The following is a 16,851-nucleotide window of genomic DNA, read 5'->3' as shown; positions in this document are numbered from 1 at the left end:
TAAACAGGGATGGGGAACTCCTGTGGATTTTGGTAGCTCAGTTTGATGCTCCCCAGGCAGGGAGAGCCTGTAATCCAAGCTAATGTGCATTTTTGGGAATTCAAACAGAGCTTCAGAACACCCTCGTGTCCTCCAGGAGTGAACTCTGAAGGCGTCCACACATTAACCCTGAACTTTTCCACTTCCTGTTGCAAGCACAAGACCTGTGAGGAGCTCCTGAGGGAGCTGGGAATGCTCAGCCTGGAGAAAAGGAGGCTCAGGGGAGACCTCATCGCGCTCTACAACTCCCTGACTGGAGGTAGGTGGGGGTCAGGCTCTGCTCCCAAGGGACAGGATGAAAGGAACTGGCCTCAAGTTGTGCCAGGGGAGGTTTAGATTGGATATTGGGGCAAAGCTGTTCACTAAAAGGGTTTTTTATTAAGCATTGGCAGAGGCTGCCCAGGGCAGGGGAGGAACCACCATTCCTGGAGGTGTTAAAAGATGTGCATGTGTGGCACCGTTGGACGGGGTAGTGGTGGATTTGGTGGTCCTGGGTTATAGTGGGACTTGATCTTCGAGGTCTTTTTCAACCTAAACAGTTGTGTGACTCTATGAACATTTGTCACTTGATATTCTGGGGGCAAGGAGGATCCTTTCTGTGCTTTTGGGATTCCCTTGTAGGGTATGCTCAAGTACAGTGCTGTTGCGTGAGTCTAAAGCAGAGATTGAGCGCAGATTTCTTTCCTGTGGTGCTTTGCTGTTCTGGAATTTGCTGTGGATCTTACACTTTTTAGAATACTGGAAAACTTGGTTTACTCACAAGCACAAAAGGCTAAAGTCATTTTAGTGACTGCTCACAGCAATGTTTCTGCTCATGATCCAAAGTGAAATGGATTTATTCTTAAAGATGTGCTGCTGCTGCTTCTCCCCAGACCCTGATTTCTGGCCTTTTCCACTTTCACTTTTTCACTTTTCAGTCTTTTGCTTCATTTAGATTCATAAAATGTCCTGGAATCCCAGGAAGTCACCACCAGCTGGAAAACTTTTTGTGTCACTTAGGACTTCCCTGAAGATGATAATTTTATTCCCCATTCCTGATGAATTAGGATCCAGGAGGAAAAGCCAGTGAGGTGGGGAATGAGCCACTAAACTATGTCCTTTGGAAGCAGTCAGTTTTACTGGTGCACTTCCTCTGCTCCTGGGGAACTCCTGCCACATTATACCAGCCTACCACACTGAGGATTAAAAAAAAAAAACAGTCAACAAACATACAAACCAGCAAGGGCCCTAAAAGCTCTGTATGTGTCAGCTCCTGTGAAGTGCTTTTATCTCAGGGAAAAGAGCTTAAATGGGACAGAAAAGGGAATACGCTACCTCAGCCTGCCTGATCTCTTAAAGGTAAGTTCAGGTATGTGGGCACTGCACATAACTTTCTATTACTCATTTGTTTTCATGTCAAAACCATTACAAATAATGGCACAATCTTTGGAAATGGTAAAAGGTTTTGTGGGAAAGCTTTTGCTTGGCTGTTGCTGCCATAGTGTTGACTCTGTCTGGGTGGTAACTTTTCTTCCCTGGCATTTGCAGATTCCGAGTGTACGTGACCCAACATCCATAACATGTCCTACACCACTCAGGGAACCTTAGCACAATGGAAAGAAAGTCACGTAATTAATGGGCTCTTGGTTAACAGTGTTAATGGGTAACAGTGAGGTTTATCAGGGTGTTCCTGGAAGGCCCTCTAAGGTGAGCAGCAGAACTCTGAACTCTACAACAGCTCAGGTAACGTGCAGTGCTTTTAAACAAAAAATCTGACTTCAAACATTGCTGCTTTCACAAACCTTACAGACAGGGCTGTGTTGCAGAGAAGACAATACTACTGAGCCTTTAGTATTTAGCAAAATACTTTCAGATGAGTGGATAGAAATTTTTTGAGAGGAGTGGTTCCATCCTTAGACCTCATCTTGTCACAATAGGTTAAGCAAATTGATTTCTTAATTATTCAATCATAGAATCTCCTAAGGTGGGAGGGACCTATCAGGATCATAGAATCCAGCTCATGACCCTGCACAGACACCCCAACAAACCCACCCTGTGCCTAGGAGCATTGTCCAAACTCCTGGAGTTCTGGCAGCCTTGAGGCTGTGACCATTCCCTGGGGAGCCTGTTCGGTGCCCCACCACCCTCTGGGGGAAGGAACCTTGTCCTGATATCCACCCTAACCCTGGCCTTCCCCAGCTCCAGTCTCCTGGGTCTTGTCACTGGTCACCAGAGAGAAAAGATCAGTGTCTGCCCCTCCTCTTCCCTTGTGCTTTATATACATTTGATTTGCCAGGTCTTTAAGAATTTTAAGAATACTTTTTTTTTAATCTGCAAATGCACTTCCAGTGTCAGATACTTTTTTCATTATCATTGAAGAGGTGATAAATCCTTTAACAAACAGAAAGGCAGGTGAGCTTAGTGTTGTTTTCAGTAAGATACAATCAGCTTCTAAAGATTTACTCTGAACAGTAGCTCTGGGCTGCCTGCACTTCATTCTCCAAGGAATTTGTGTTCCAGCCCCTCTGGTGCTCAGGATGCCCATTCTGCTGTGGGCAGCAATGGACACAGGCTGACTCCTAAGGAAATTGTTGCAGGAAGAGCTGCTTCTCCTCTTCTGGGCTCCTGGTAGTTTCATCTGCAGATTACTGTTTTACTTATGGATTGCTGCTTCTGGGGCTGGAAGAGACAGCAAAGAGTTGTTTCTTATCTTCTGTCTCTCTCTTACTCGTGACCACTTAGGCCTTTATGACAGTGCTCCTTTATGAACCCCCAGCTTTAGAACTTTTTAAATCACAACAGTTTTCAGGCCTGTCTCGCTTGTGGTTTATTACAGTAATTTACTGCCTGCTCCTAGATTGTCTTAAAAAAAACCAAAATAGGTTTCTCGAAGTGTAACCTTTCCTTTCCTGCTTTTAATGACAGCAGTGATTCAGAGCAATGGGAAGACAATGGTCTGGAACACCCAATCTTTTCAAGCAGCTGTGCTACTGCCATGGTATGGATTGCCCCGGGTGAGCCTGAGGTGATTCCTGCTCACATCAGGAGGTTTTCTCTTGCTCACGTTTTACACAAAATACACAGCATCTTCTGATTTGTAATACTGCTCTCTGTGATTTCCAGGTCCACGCTGACATATCTCTGAGGTTCACCTCAGTATTCATGCTGGACAGGTTTCTGCAGCTAATTCCTTTTTCCCCCTCTTGGGTATGTGAAATTTTATGGAAAGCTTCCTTGTCCACTCAAAAAGGAAGTAGAGTTTGCTTTTTCTTGATTTTCAGGGGCCAATTACACAAGGTTCCAGATGAAACACACAAGACTGATCACCTGAAACCGGGCACCTGAAAGAATCCCAAGCGCTGGGGCAGATTGGTCGTTTCTTAAACGGCCTTGTGCTTTTTGGGGGCTTTAAACCAGAAACTCCAGGACAGAGAAACTTTAGACCGGAAACTTTGCAGCAGAGCCAAGACAGGACAGCATCTCTTCCATCAGTTCAGCAGCAGGTTCAGTGTGCAGGGCTTTTCTTGGTATTCTCAAACACTGTGGGAAGAGCCAGCGATGGGACAGCCAAGGTCAGGAGTTTGACTGTTTGGGGGGTACGGTTTGGGAGCATTTTGTACTTCAGCTGCTGTGGATTAGGAATCCTTTGGGCACTGAATCTCTCCTCTCCTTTGTAGGAAGGGATTGGAGGGTACCTCGGGGCGGGCACCGAGCGAAGCAGGGGGGAATGGGGGCCGTTTGTTTGGCTGGTGATCTCTTCTGTGTGTCCACGCTGCAGAGTGACCTGCTCGCACCCTGCTCTGAGCAAGCACCTGGCGGGCGGGGCCGTTCCCGGCTCAGAGCCCCTCGGCCCCGCCCGCGCACCTGAGCCGGGCCCGGCCCCGCCCCTGGGGCCACCTTGTCCAGGGCATTGCTGCCAGAGGCCATTCCTGCAAAAGAAGAGAAAGGGATGAACCTTGGAGCTCGTGGAGTTAGCCAGGAGCTTTGCCAAAAGACCGGAAGAAAAACTCACATCCCCGGCAGAGATAAAAACAGACAGAAAAAATGCAAGACATGGTGATGACCAGGGGGCACCCCAGTGATTGTTCCTGCTGGAATATCCCCCCCACACTGGGTGTGTGGCTTCTGGAAGCTGGGAGGTGCCTCAGGGTTGGGTTTTTTGCAGGATGATTGGGATTTAGCACCTACTGCAAGCACTTGCGGGACTGCATATGAGTTTGTACAAAAACGCTGGTTTGTGCCCAGGCCTGCCTGAACACCCATCATGCAGAATTCCAGGGCTTGTTCCTTCTTTCTCCACTACCACTTGGTTAAACTGCAACCACTGGGAGATGGAAGGCTCCCATGGAGAAGTGGAGGTTTGCAGGGAGAGCAGAGTTCATCTAATCCCACTTGACATCTGGTTCTTCAGCTCCTCAGCATAGATCCATCAAAGGCTCAGGCGTTGGTGACCTGGAGCAGCAGGAGCCAGGGCTGGCAGGTCTCTGCTGGCTGCTCCTCATCATTCATTCCCTGTCTGCAGCTGAAAGAAGGGAGGGGATGGACACGGGGCTGGCAGGCAGGTGCTGTGCCCCCAGAGGATTTAATCAGCAACTCCGATCGCCTCCTGCTCCTTGGGGTGTCCCGAGGTGCCCTCACAACCCAGAACAAACACCCAAGCTGGAAGGTACCACCCCTTGGATCCCTGCCTTTCATGGAGCCTATTTCCAGCCTCGGAGAGCAAATGTATTTTTCTGTCCCTCATTTGCAGGCCCTGAACGATGAAGCTCCAACTCTGGGGAGCACGAGGAGTCTGGAGCCACATTAGCACAGGAGATGGCAAAGGAAATGGTGGGAAACAAGGACACTGCACCATCCCTAGGCAGGAGCAGAGGGAGAAGAGAGGCAGAGAGCAAGGGGCTCCTCCCTGAGCAGACATTTAATCCATCATCTTGCCATTTTTCCAACTGATACCTGCTGTGCACAAAGATAAGGTGACCAAAGGCAAATCTCCATCACGGGATCAGTGACAGTGTCCTCTGACCTGAGGTAGTTCTGCTCTCCAGGTCTGCTCCTCCCCATCCCACCTGGGTTATTTTCCTGCCATCCATTAGCAGGGGTCACTTGTCACATTGGTAAGGACAGCACTCGGCCAGGCCCAGCAGCTCTGTGCTTGCAAAGGGATGCATTCAGCTCTGTTTCATGCCTGGATTTGCCTCTCCTGTGCATTCTCCCAGGAAATGCAGCAGGCTCTGGGACTCAGGCTCCCAGACGTGCGCAGCCCAAGCTCGCTTTCACCTCAGTCCCTTGGGTTTCTGTCCTCACAGCAAATGCTGAGCTGCACCCCGGATGACATCCAAGTGTTCATCACCTGGCTCCAGACGGCTGCAGAGGCATTCCGACAGCTCAGCCAAGGGAAGAAGGGGAGGCAGAACAAGAAGAAAGGGCCAGCAGGGGCAGTGCTGGAACAAACGGGGAGCGCAGAGGGGCACGGATGAAGGTGGGGGGGACACCTCAGCTCCCGGCCCAGCAAGGCCGGATCGAGGCCGGGCACAGCCACGGATCCGGGCACAGCAGCTCGGGAGGTGCCGCTGCTCCGGGGGCACCTCTGGTAGAGCACACGGAGCCTCGGGCACACACAGGGACTTTGCCTTGCCCTGAAGCCCTGATTCGCGGTAGTTCTGGTGCCAACACCCACTCCTGCTGTGCCTTCTGCACGGCAGGCAGATGGAACCTTCCCAAAGGGATGCTCTCACTAACGGGCCGTGTCCTTCTCTGCCCCTTCTCCGGGCAGAGGGAATGCTGACCCTCCGAGCAAGACCCCCGAGCGAGGCCGAGTTCATCAACTGCTTCCAGAAAACCCAACGGGCTTTTAACTCCTTGGTAAGACATGGAGGAGTTTCCATCCCATGCAGGGACAGGGCTTTTCCCCATGTATCCCAGCAGCGAGTGCTTAGAGGGAAATTTGAGCCAAAGAAAACACTGCCAAGGGACAAAGGTGTGAATTCCAGGTTCCTCAGAACCCAGGACAAACCTTTTGTCATGTTACTACACAAATTGCCCTGGGATTTCACTGGCAGAGGGCTGCACCTTACCTGGTCCATCAGCACGTGCAGTCACAGAAGCCTGGGGATGGCTGTGAGTCACCTGAGCTGAGGCTCCAGCTTGGCTGAGTGGATGAACATGGTCAGATTTACATGGTTAAATACTTTTCACTGTTGTTAGCCAGAATCCAGAGCCTTGGCCAATTCCCACCATGGCTGAGGGCCCAGGGGCCTGAGCTAAAGCCCACAAGGGAATGGGCCAGAGTGTGGTGCAGCCTGGGCAACATGACCCAGCTCCCAAAATAACTTACCAAGCCTATGTGACATCTCTGAGGTACCAGAGCCCTTTGAAGGACACAAATCAACAACTGCCCCAGTGTGTAACTCTCATAGTTCAAACTCTGTACAGTCAAGACACTTTGATTTTCCCCTTCTATTATTGAGAAAGCATCCAAAGGAAAAAAAGCCCAGTTTTCAAGTGAGCTTTTCTACAGAACGGGATAGCTGAAGTCACACTAGTTGTAACATACCAATTTAATGCAAAATTAAAGTTTTCTGCAGCTCTTTTATAAACCGTTATCAATCCTGCTGCAGTATTGATTATTTTGTTTGCTCAAACAGGCAAAAAAAAAAACCCCAGTCCTCCACAGCTGTGCAGGTGCTCTATGCAACACACCAGAACTGTCCCCTCTGTCCCACCAAACCCAGCCACACAGAGAATACAGTGACAGCAGCTCTTTAAAAACAATTCTGTCTCAATGAACTGTTTCAGTACTGAAAGGCCACCCTTCTCCAAACCCAGCTACGTTTGTGACTCAGCAAAAATGTCAGAGTTCTCTGTGTTTATTTCAGTTCCCCTTTCAGACTCCCTGCCTCTGCCATGGAATGCTGCAAACACTCATGGCACTGATGTCTCAGCCTTTTTGGGCTCTTTTCTAATGGCTCTTTAAGTAACAGCCTCTGATTCTCAACTCTCACAGCTGCCCCCATCTTACAATTCAAATAGTAAATAGTGAAAGATGAATGAGTTTTCAAAATTATTTTTGTTCTGTTAAATGACTAAATTTATACAGAAACTAGAGGCAGATGAGTTTTGCACTGACAAGACTATTCAGACAGCTATAACCAAAGTGATTTTACCAGTTTGACTATGGATCAGGTCCTCCTTCACTGATTAACAGTAAAGAAAGTAATTGTAATTGTATAACCCAAAAGCCCCACTTAGTGCAGTAAAAGCTGAGGGAAATAGAATAAATCAAGCCCATAAATGCCATCAGCTGCTAAGCTACTGAAAAGAAATTCCAAGTGAAATAATCTTGCCTCCTCCAGATTTGCTCTCTGCTGTGAGTGGTCAGGAGCTGCCTCTGTTGCTATGAAGAGGAAAAGGTCCCACCCACATCAGGCCTGGTTTTTGTCCCCATTGCTCGATTTTTCCCAATTTTTCTTGAACACCTGCCCCTAGCTTTTGCCACACCTTGCTCTGACACAGCCACTCAGCGAGAAAAGCTTTGCAGTTGGTCCCGGCCCTGCCTTTTGTTCACAGCTCCAAGGCCCTGTGGAGCCTGGCACCAGTTAGGGGACAGGTAATTAATAAGTGTCTCGCAGATCCCATTTCTAGCACTTGGAAGGGCTTTTCCTCTTAACTGAAACCAGCTCACTCCTCCAAATCAGTCATTTTAAGGCCTTTCAAGCTCACTGCAACTCTTCTGACCAGCACCAGCACATTTTCATTTTTACAGACTCACCCTCCTAGGACAGAAAAAAATCTGCCACACAGCAAACAAAGGCAGTGAGTCAAATCTACCAGGACCTCCCCAGAGCTCTGGCTGATAAAGCTTCCAGCAGCTCCAGCCAAGACTTAATGTCTGGCGAACAAAATGTTCTGGAAAAACGCTGGGCCTTCTATAAACACATTTTTCTGGCAGGTCCATCCAGTTGTTTTAAAACCTGGAGAGGCTGACTCAGCCTGGCTTCTGCAGGAGCTAAGGGAACACGACAGGTTGAGGGGAAGGTGGAGGGAATGGAGTGTGGGGAGGAAAGACAGGGGCAGAGCCAAGCCCCGTGCAGGCCCTGGTGCTGCATGGAGCCACTGCTCCTGCTCAGCTGCTCACACAAAGTTTATGTACACATTGCCCACGTCCTTCAGCCCATTTTTGGTGCCCAGGCAATTTTCCAGCATGTCTTTTGTGGGCAGGAAGCTGTCAGTGCTGGTGACAAATTGCCGCAGCGCATTCCTGCCCGACAGGCGGCATTTTTGCTCCTCCTTGGCAACGCTGTCCAGCAGGACTCCTCGGATGTCCTTGGGCTTCCCTGGCACGCCGAACATGACGAACAAGCCCAGGCAGTCCCGTCCCACCAGGCGGCAGAACTCGGCCAGCTTCTCAAACCTGCTCATGTTCTGGAAGCACTCGTCAGCCAGCGCGGCCTCCCGGCAGCAATCCTCGGCAGGGCCCTCGCTGTGGAACAGCTCGGCCGGCTGCAGAGCCTGCACGGCGAGCTGGAGCTTGATCTGCTTGTCAGACCCACACAGAGTCCAGACCCAGTCCACCCCGAAGAGGGAGGACTGCTGCTTGGTCATTTTGCTGGTCATGATCCGCTCCTCCACACCCTTTCCTATGCAGAAGCTGATGAAGTTGACCAGGAAGATCTCGCTCAGTGTATTCGTGGCTGGCTGGAATTTGCTCTGAGGATCCACAAAACCGAGATAGTCCTTCAGCCTTTGAGATGCATGGAGCACGCCCTGGCTGAAGACTTCACAGATGACCAGAGTTTCAGCCTTGTTCTCCTGGTTGTCCTCCTGGGAGACCTTCTGGCCCATTTTCTGTGCCGGAGGAGGTCGTTTCCACATGCAGACTGCCTCGGGGAAGAATCTTTATTTTCCAGCGGAAGCTCTGCAGGTGCCGGGCCCAGCCAGACCTATTCAGCTGCACATGGATACCTGCAGCCTACCCGGTGAAGGTGACAGCAGAGCTGAGCTCTGTGAGCCTGCGGGGCAGCCAGGCTTTCTCCTGGGTGTGTTTCTCCACAGCTGACTGAGCAGGGACCAGCCCAACAGGCCCTGTAGCTTTCACACCTACTGAATTCATCTGTGCTTGTTTTCCTTATTGTTAATTCCGGCACCATTTCTTTGGCTGATGTTATCTCATTCCAGTCTGATCTTATCTCCTTGGATCTCCTTTCTAGGACTATTGCAGAGGAACCATTTTTTAGCACAGGGTGTTGCCCGGAGATGAAACCACCATTTTCTTTTAATCTCCTAGAGAAGGGAAAGACACCTGGGAGCAGAGAGTCCTTTTCACAGCAAGAAGGGACAGAGCACCCTGAGAGGGCTCCCAGTGGAGCACACACTGAGCAATGATGATGCCACTTCTCACCACACCAAACAACCCAAGATTGTTCAAATCTGGATCCCAGAAATAACTAAAAAATCTTGATATAGTTGATTTCTTAGTTGTTAGTCAAGCCCTGCTGCAGGCACTACTGACAAATGAACTAACAAGTCAACAAAAAGATGTGTGATTTTGTCCCCTTTCCCTCCTTTGCTTTTTAAATAGAACAAAATAAGCTTCCTAGGAAAATTAAAAGGAAAAAAAACCCAGAGGATGTGTGAAAAAGGGAACTGGCTTCCAGAAACACTTGGCATTTTCCACAGACTTTATTGGATTTCACATGGCAATACACAGCAGTTACATTGCCCTCTCCAAACAGGCACCAATTAAAACACTCCGACGGTATCGACGGTGTGCACACGCACACATAAAAACCTCCTGACTTCATCACCTCTCTCGTGTCCCCACCCCGTAAGAGAACCAGGGTTCAGGTGGCAGCTCCGAGGGGATGACCTGGCTGCCAGGAAAGGATTGTTTGGAGCAGAATGCTGCTTACACTGCACTTAAATAAACCATCACTGCCCTCACTGGTACACTCCAGAGAAACTGGAGAGTGTTTGTGGCTATTTCAGCACACAGTATTGTGTCACTAGCTCCCTTTTTTCCCTCCTGTGAATATCCAGTCCTGTCCAGTAGCCGGTGACTAGCGAGAGCCATCCGGAGGAAAACTTCTGTTTGGAAGCCTGCACCACATTTCCCAGTGCTTCCACAGGGTTTCACGTTCAACTTCCATGTAAATAATAACAATATTGCAGAGTATTCACAGAAAGGGAGGCCTGAATCCACATCCCAAGCATCTGCACCCTAAACCTGCCCACATTAAATTTTGCATCTTGGTACATTAATAATCACCCACACTGTACACCCTTCAAAGGTCCAGGTTATCAGGCTACATCATTATAATGCTGGAATATGCCTCTGATCTGAGGGGAGTTCCCTGAAAATCCTGGGAAGAACCTTTCTTCCTTTCCTAGCTTTGTTAAGAGTGTTTTAGAAACACCCACAAAGTCAGCACAAACCCCAAATCCCCTGCGGGACACCAGGAATGGTCTCACTTCCAGCAAGGAGAGAGACAAAACGAGCGACAAAACGCTTGGCAAAGCAACACCACTGCAAGGAACAATTCCAGCTGGGTTTTGGTTTGCCTTTACAGAGCAAAGCAGCTTCATGCCATTGTGCTAAAATACATGCAACGTTCAACACCATACAAATGACCACTGGAATAAAAAGCTACTTTTGTTTGTTTGCTTTCGGCTAGGACACCTTGCAATACCCAAAGTCTGACATAAGATTTCCACTGGCTAGTTAGGAATTTTAAAACCTGATGATGCTCAAGAGCAGAGGAGCTGTGCTTTAAGAAGGTAAAATGATGAACAACACATTTGATATCTGAATTTTGGAGGAAAAGTCCAACCTTAGGCTTAATAATATGAAATAATATATTTCCTATACATTTCTCTATATAACTTTATTTGTTTTTTTGCAACTACACCATCTTCACGTTAGTCACAGCACAGAAATGTCCCTTCCAAATGCAGGGAGTACTCTCAACTTTAAGGAAATTTTTTAAGTCATGGAAGTGTTAATAACCTTGTTGAATGCACTAACTACTGCTGGGGGGACAAGAAAGAAGACATTTTAAAATGTGCAGTTTCTGTATGAGCCACTGCCAGAAGGAACGTGCTTTAGAATTGTTTCATCTCAAATGGAAGATCATTAAACTGTGCACTCAATAAAAAGCAACGAAAGCAAACAGTTCCAAAGGTCAGCCTGCCTTTCCCAGTAACCAGCTGGTTTGCAAACTGGCGTAATTTTTTTACAACCTTCTCCCCTTCCCTCACACACCTGCAACTTTCCATCACTCTATCTCACAAAATTTAAATTTTTGCTTTTATAGGTACTTCATATACTTCTTTTTTCTTTTATTTTTTTCTTTTTTTTTTTTATAAAACAGTATAAAAATAGGAGCAACAGTCAAGAGCTACGGGGGAGCTTATGCAGGGCACAGATGACTAAAATCCTACATTGGATAGGGCTGAACTGGTGTTTGTGCCAAAGAAAAGCACTTAAAAAAGAGCAGTAACTTCTATCTTTCAGCTGAGAGCGCAGAGAGAGCTGATGCGCGGTATCTACAGACGCAACACTTTCACCTAACATCTTCTGTTCTTTTCAAACAGTATAAAGGATTATCTGAGGCCATGAAGAAGCACAAGGAGCACTATCATACCACATCAATTTAAATGCAACACTCTGAAACACATCACCAGTTTGTACATTAAATAGAGTTAAAATGATTACCATTCACCAGTGTCTGGGTGGTTTTTATGGCAACTTAGAGTAGAGGCACCTTGTTTTTTCTCCTTTTCTCTTTAAAATTCTCCACCCCTCAGTGTTACTTCTAACAAACAGAAGCAAGAGCAATGTAAAGTACATGATCTGCTGCCTGTCATGTGGAACGGGGATGTCCTTGCACACAGGAGAGCGAGCCTTTGTCAGTGCCTGGTGGTGACTGTCACACGTTGGAGTCCTCATCTGTTATACTGGTGCTAGGAGAGCGAGTGGCAAAGTCTTTAAACATTTCATCTTCCTTCAACATGTGCTGGAAAGGAAAGGAGGGCAGAGTCAAGGTTTCTCACAACTGGCAGCAGTCATCTGGCACGGTCCTGGCCCGTGCTGGGCAGCAAACACTGCCTGCCAGCCACTGCTTTGTTCTGCTGAGGGAAGTTTTCACCCACCCTGCTGCAAAACCAGCTCACTGCTGGCGCTGGCCCCAGTGGCTCAGGGCTTCCACCCAGAAAATGCAGCCTGACCCCCAGCTGGAAACCCACTGACCATGGGCAATGGGGGCCATGTCCCCTGCCCTCCCCAGTGTGTGGGAAGCCAGCACAGGCCACCAAACCTCTCCACCAGCATGGGCAGGTACCTTCCTGAACCACTCAGTTGTGCCCTCTGTCCCAGTAGAAGACTCAAAGGACCTCACTGACCCTGTTTATCGCAAGCGACTGCCAAGGGGCCTACACCCATCCTGCAGAAGCAGAGATCTTACTGCACAGACCCATTTACACACTTACTGTCAAGTTGTTGATGCCTTCAGAAAATGCTCCTATTTGCCTCACCGTCCCTTCTGAATCTTCCATCTTAAAAAACCAGAATGCATCATGAATTAATAATAACTTCTTTGTATCATGGAGTGGAATCACAGAATGGATTGGGTTGGAAAAGACCTTAAAAATCACCTTGGTCCAATCCCCCTGCCATGGGCAGGGTCACCTTCCACTATCCCAGGTTGCTCCAAGCCCCATCCAGCCTGGCCTTGGACACTGCCAGGGATCCAGGGGCAGCCACAGCTTCTCTGGGCAACCTGTGCCAGGGCCTCACCACCGTCACAGGGAAGAACCTTTTTCTAATATCCTAAACCTACTAATATCTAAACCCACTCTCTGTCAGTGTGAAGCCATTCCCCCTTTGCCCTGCTACCACAGAGTGGCAACACAATTTACTGAGATGTTCAGACCAAGGGAGAAGCGTGGCCTGTCAGGAGAGGAGAGTAACTCCAGAGCAGGCCCTAAAGGTGCTGCATTCACAGCTTCAACCTCCTCAGGAGCAGACCCTTTTGTCAGTAAAGCTGTGTGACAGCAAGAAGTCAGGGGCCAAAACAAAAGGGAGGCTTCCCTGGGAAATGGAAGGTTTTCCCACCAAACCTGACAGCACAAAGACTTGGAATTGTTAGAACTGGCTTACCTGCTCCAGCCTGTCCAAATCATCATCATCATATACTCGGATATCCAGGCCAGGCTTAAAGCCCTTCTTTGATCCACTGCCAGATGCCCGCCCCAGCTCCATAGGACACACATACTCCTCCACATCATCCTGCTTCTTCTTCCTCAGGCTCCCAAAATTGCTGAAGGTAAGTTTCTTTGGCTTAAAAGTGAAGAGAAATTTGCCAAGGAGTTAGAGAATCAGCAAATAATTAAGAGGCCTACTCGTGCCCTCTGGTGTTTCCATGTTGAAGGGTCAAAACCTCAGTGCTCTCCTACACAGATCTGAAAGGACAATGTGTCCTCTCATTCCACCACTGTTAAGACACCACCATTTAACAGATCCCAAATGAGGTCAAAATTCCACATTAAACCATGAGTAAGGGACAGTCTTCCCCCAAACATCTCTCAGTACAGACAGAAGGACAACACGAGTGCTACCTCTTGTCTGTGCACGTTAGAGAGGCTGAGAAGTGGCCTGTTCATGGTAGACACAAGTGTCAAACACAGATCTGCCAGGTCCTGCTCTCATGCTTCTTGCTTTGGGAACCAACCCCTTTTCTCAGACCTTACTGAAGCACCCTCCCAGCATGGATAAAACCGGAGATTCAAATGCCTCCCTGGAACCTCACACCCCTCCCAGAACAAGTGGCCTACCTTGACTTTGGCAGTTGCTGTCAGGAGGACGTAGTCTGGGGACTCCATGGCTTCACGTTTCTGCTGCTGGGCCTCCTGCCCCACCAGGAGGTTGAAATGAGTGGCCAAGTGCCGCCTCAGCAGCGTCTTGTTGGGTGGGATGTTCAGCAGCTGTGCCATGGTTTCTACATTGAAACGCGGCTCCAAAACCTGGGAATCCAACCAGAGAATCCAGCTGAAGTCAGTACAGTCTGATGAGATCTCAAAGACATCCAGGCCTATCTTGGTCACTCCCTAAGGCCCCTTTGGGATTTTTGTTTGTATTTTAGAGGAAATATACAACAAAGAAGGAAGAAAGAGAGTTAACTAGTTAAAGGATTCCTAAAATGCTACCTCCAGGATTTCCTTCTGGAGTTATAAACAGGAACAAATTGGCAGGTAAGAAGAAATGAACAGATAAATCCACCCTTAACTGAACTATTTGTGCAAAGCTGCCACAAAATGTTTACCCAGCATCTTCTTCCAATTCTGGAAAATAAACAGACATAAAATGTTTGGAGCAGGGATATAACTCCTAATCACCACAACAAACCTCTGCAGGTATAAATCTCTTGTCTGGAGTATGTGATGCTAGAGCAATTAAAAACAATCCTGGTTTGACAGTGTAATCCCAAATTCTACGGAAGTAACAAGCTTCCCTCACAAAATAAAACCATATCCAGGTCTAGGAAGGCAGAACGTGCCTGTTAACAGCACAGCAGCATTGGAGGACAGGAGGTGGACAGGAGGTGGAGAATGCCATACCAAAATAGCATTGTGAGGGGAATACAGAGTATTAAACCACAGTCCTTCCCCTCAGGACATTCATATCCTTTAAACCATAAGGTAAGAAACTTCTTATTAAGCAGAATAAGCAGACAAGGCGTGTGCAGCAAAGATAATGCCAGAACATTGACCTAGTGGTTCCCAGACATCTTTTTTTGAATAAAATGGAAGAAGCCACCCCAAAAGCTCACCATCAGCCCCCCGTGCACTCCGCTGCCCCGCAGGTTGGGTGCGTACTCTGCCAGATCCACGGAGCGCAGCCACTCCATCACGCGGTGGTTGGTCCACTGGGTGACCTCAGAAGGTGTCACATTATTCTGCCACAACAGAAGGAACAGGCAGGTAAGGACACATCCCAAATCAGCCAAATCCCAGCCCCAATCTTAACTGAAACAAACCTCTCCTGCCCTTAAGGAATACAATCCTACTTTGCACTTGAGAAAAAGATCTCTTCCTGGATTGCTACCTTGCAGCAAGAGCAGCCTGGAGATGGGTCTGGGCAGGGGGCAGGGGTGTGTTAGGTCATTTGATTATCGTGCTGTGCATTAGCATTATTTGCCATTTCTACCAGTAGAGCTGAAAATTCAGCTGGTTCCTTGAGCTGCTGTGCTGTTCTTGCAGATACACATTGTGAATCTAAATCCAAGAGTCTGGGTCATTTTGTCATCTATTGCCCTGTCCAGCATTTGCTGCTTCCAAAACACAATGATGGCAGTCTCCCACCTGGTACTGGGGCCAAACTCCTTTTACACAGAAAATTTTGACACAGCCATCAGTTTTCCAGAGAGTTGCACAAGACTCGTGGCAACAGTGCACTGAGTTCAAGACGATCACACATCAGAGACTGGGCCTAAACAGCCAGCAGTTGGCTTGGAGGAGAAGCGGGAGACTTGGAAAAGGGGACATGAGTTTGGGGTCATGGCACGTAGAGGAAAGAAAATGATGTCGGAGCTTGAGGTTAAAAGAACAGCATGAGAAAAAGGAAACTAAAAATGAAGCAGAACAAGAAGACAGGAGGAGACAGCAGAGCAGGAATAATCAGAAACACCAGGGATAAAACCCTAGAGGATTCCTCTTCACAGCTTCCTTGTAAAGCAATACCTCATCAGACGGCCTCCTGCGCAGGCAGTTGGGCTCAAAGTTGTTTATTCTCAAAACCTGAATGGCTCTTTTGATGCTGAGGTGGTGAAGGACACTGACGACCTTCAAGGACAGCAGGTCATCCTGTCAAAGAGCAAGAGGGAGTCAATAAACACGGTCGTGCTTATTCATGGCACCAGCATCCTCCTGGAAGGGACTGCTTTGGCCCCTGGCTTAAAATGGCACAACTGACACTTCTGGGGGAAGACTTTAGTGTGCCAGACAGGGAATTAACATCAAACCATCTACCCCAAAATAAAAACTTCCTGTGTTGCACTATACTAGCTCTTAGGGGATGTTTCTCACATAGGATACAGAGTACAAGAAACCTGAGGTAACAAGGAAGGAAAAAGGGTGAGATGACACAACCTCAGGGACAGGATTAGAGCCAGGGCAGCACTGACACACTACACTAGACCCACCTGGCATTTAATCCTGCCAGAAGTTTTAATACCTCAAATGTCCAGCTAGAAGTTCAACTGAAAACAATAAATTACCCTGAAAACTGGGGCATTCTCTATTATTAGAATTTAAAAAAAAAAAAAAGAGGGAAGAAGAAAAGTGTCTAAAAGTCCAAGTGCAATTTAGCTAACTTAAACAAATTTATGCACCCTTGTCCCAGGGTTAGCCTGGCCTAATGTTTCAGTATTACTTATATGTTATGAACACTGGAATCTATTTTGTCAGATATTTAAGACAAGATTCTTTGCTTACCCAAACATCCCACTGTATTCAGCTAACTTTGTGATGAGTCTAACAGTAGGTTACTATGTCATGGTTTGCTATTTCATTTATTATAAAATAATAATATTCACTATTGTTTATTTGGAGTCAGAGTAACTTCAAAAGATCATAAGTATTAGCTTAATACTTTGCGTATTTTGTTGGTTTTACGGCGAATCTGTTGTCATAATTTGATGGTTAACCTTGCTCTAAAAATATCCCCAGTGATCTACAATTACAGGGCAGTGACAATGGTAGTAGTCTCCCAACACAACATCAAGCTCAGTGGAGGCTGCTGGCATCACACTTCCAAGGGTTAAGAAGGAGAAGAAACAATCT

General features: G+C 47.7%; 2 protein-coding genes across 19 annotated transcripts in view; both read right to left on the bottom strand.

Annotated features, from left to right (window-relative positions):
• Positions 1-3,669: 3,669 nt before the first annotated feature.
• REP15 (RAB15 effector protein) lies at positions 3,670-9,578 on the bottom strand. The gene has a single exon (XM_032105605.1). The coding sequence runs from the start codon at positions 8,887-8,889 to the stop codon at positions 8,149-8,151; it is 741 nt and encodes a 246-aa protein (XP_031961496.1). The 5' UTR covers positions 8,890-9,578; the 3' UTR covers positions 3,670-8,148.
• A 99-nt stretch (positions 9,579-9,677) lies between these two features.
• Positions 9,678-16,851, bottom strand: part of PPFIBP1 (PPFIA binding protein 1) — a 102,619-nt gene continuing 95,445 nt past the window's right edge. For all 18 annotated transcript variants that reach the window (XM_032105586.1, XM_032105591.1, XM_032105590.1 and 15 more), the window contains 6 exons: positions 15,751-15,873; positions 14,841-14,966; positions 13,846-14,034; positions 13,172-13,351; positions 12,502-12,567; positions 9,678-12,029 (listed from right to left, as the gene is read on the bottom strand). In XM_032105586.1, the coding sequence (XP_031961477.1) occupies positions 11,943-12,029; positions 12,502-12,567; positions 13,172-13,351; positions 13,846-14,034; positions 14,841-14,966; positions 15,751-15,873 (771 nt within the window). In that variant the 3' untranslated portion in view covers positions 9,678-11,942. The remainder of the gene's footprint in view (positions 12,030-12,501; positions 12,568-13,171; positions 13,352-13,845; positions 14,035-14,840; positions 14,967-15,750; positions 15,874-16,851) is intronic.

Source organism: Corvus moneduloides, chromosome 4, assembly GCF_009650955.1.
Source record: "Corvus moneduloides isolate bCorMon1 chromosome 4, bCorMon1.pri, whole genome shotgun sequence".
In the NCBI taxonomy this organism is placed as follows: Eukaryota; Metazoa; Chordata; class Aves; order Passeriformes; family Corvidae; genus Corvus; species Corvus moneduloides.
Note: the sequence above shows the minus strand (reverse complement) of the source record. Positions and strands in the feature narration are given on the sequence as shown.

What these genes read in the sequence shown, in the direction of transcription:
- REP15 (XM_032105605.1), bottom strand. Translation starts at nt 8,889, where the DNA reads ATGTGGAAACGACCTCCTCCGGCACAGAAAATGGGCCAGAAGGTCTCC.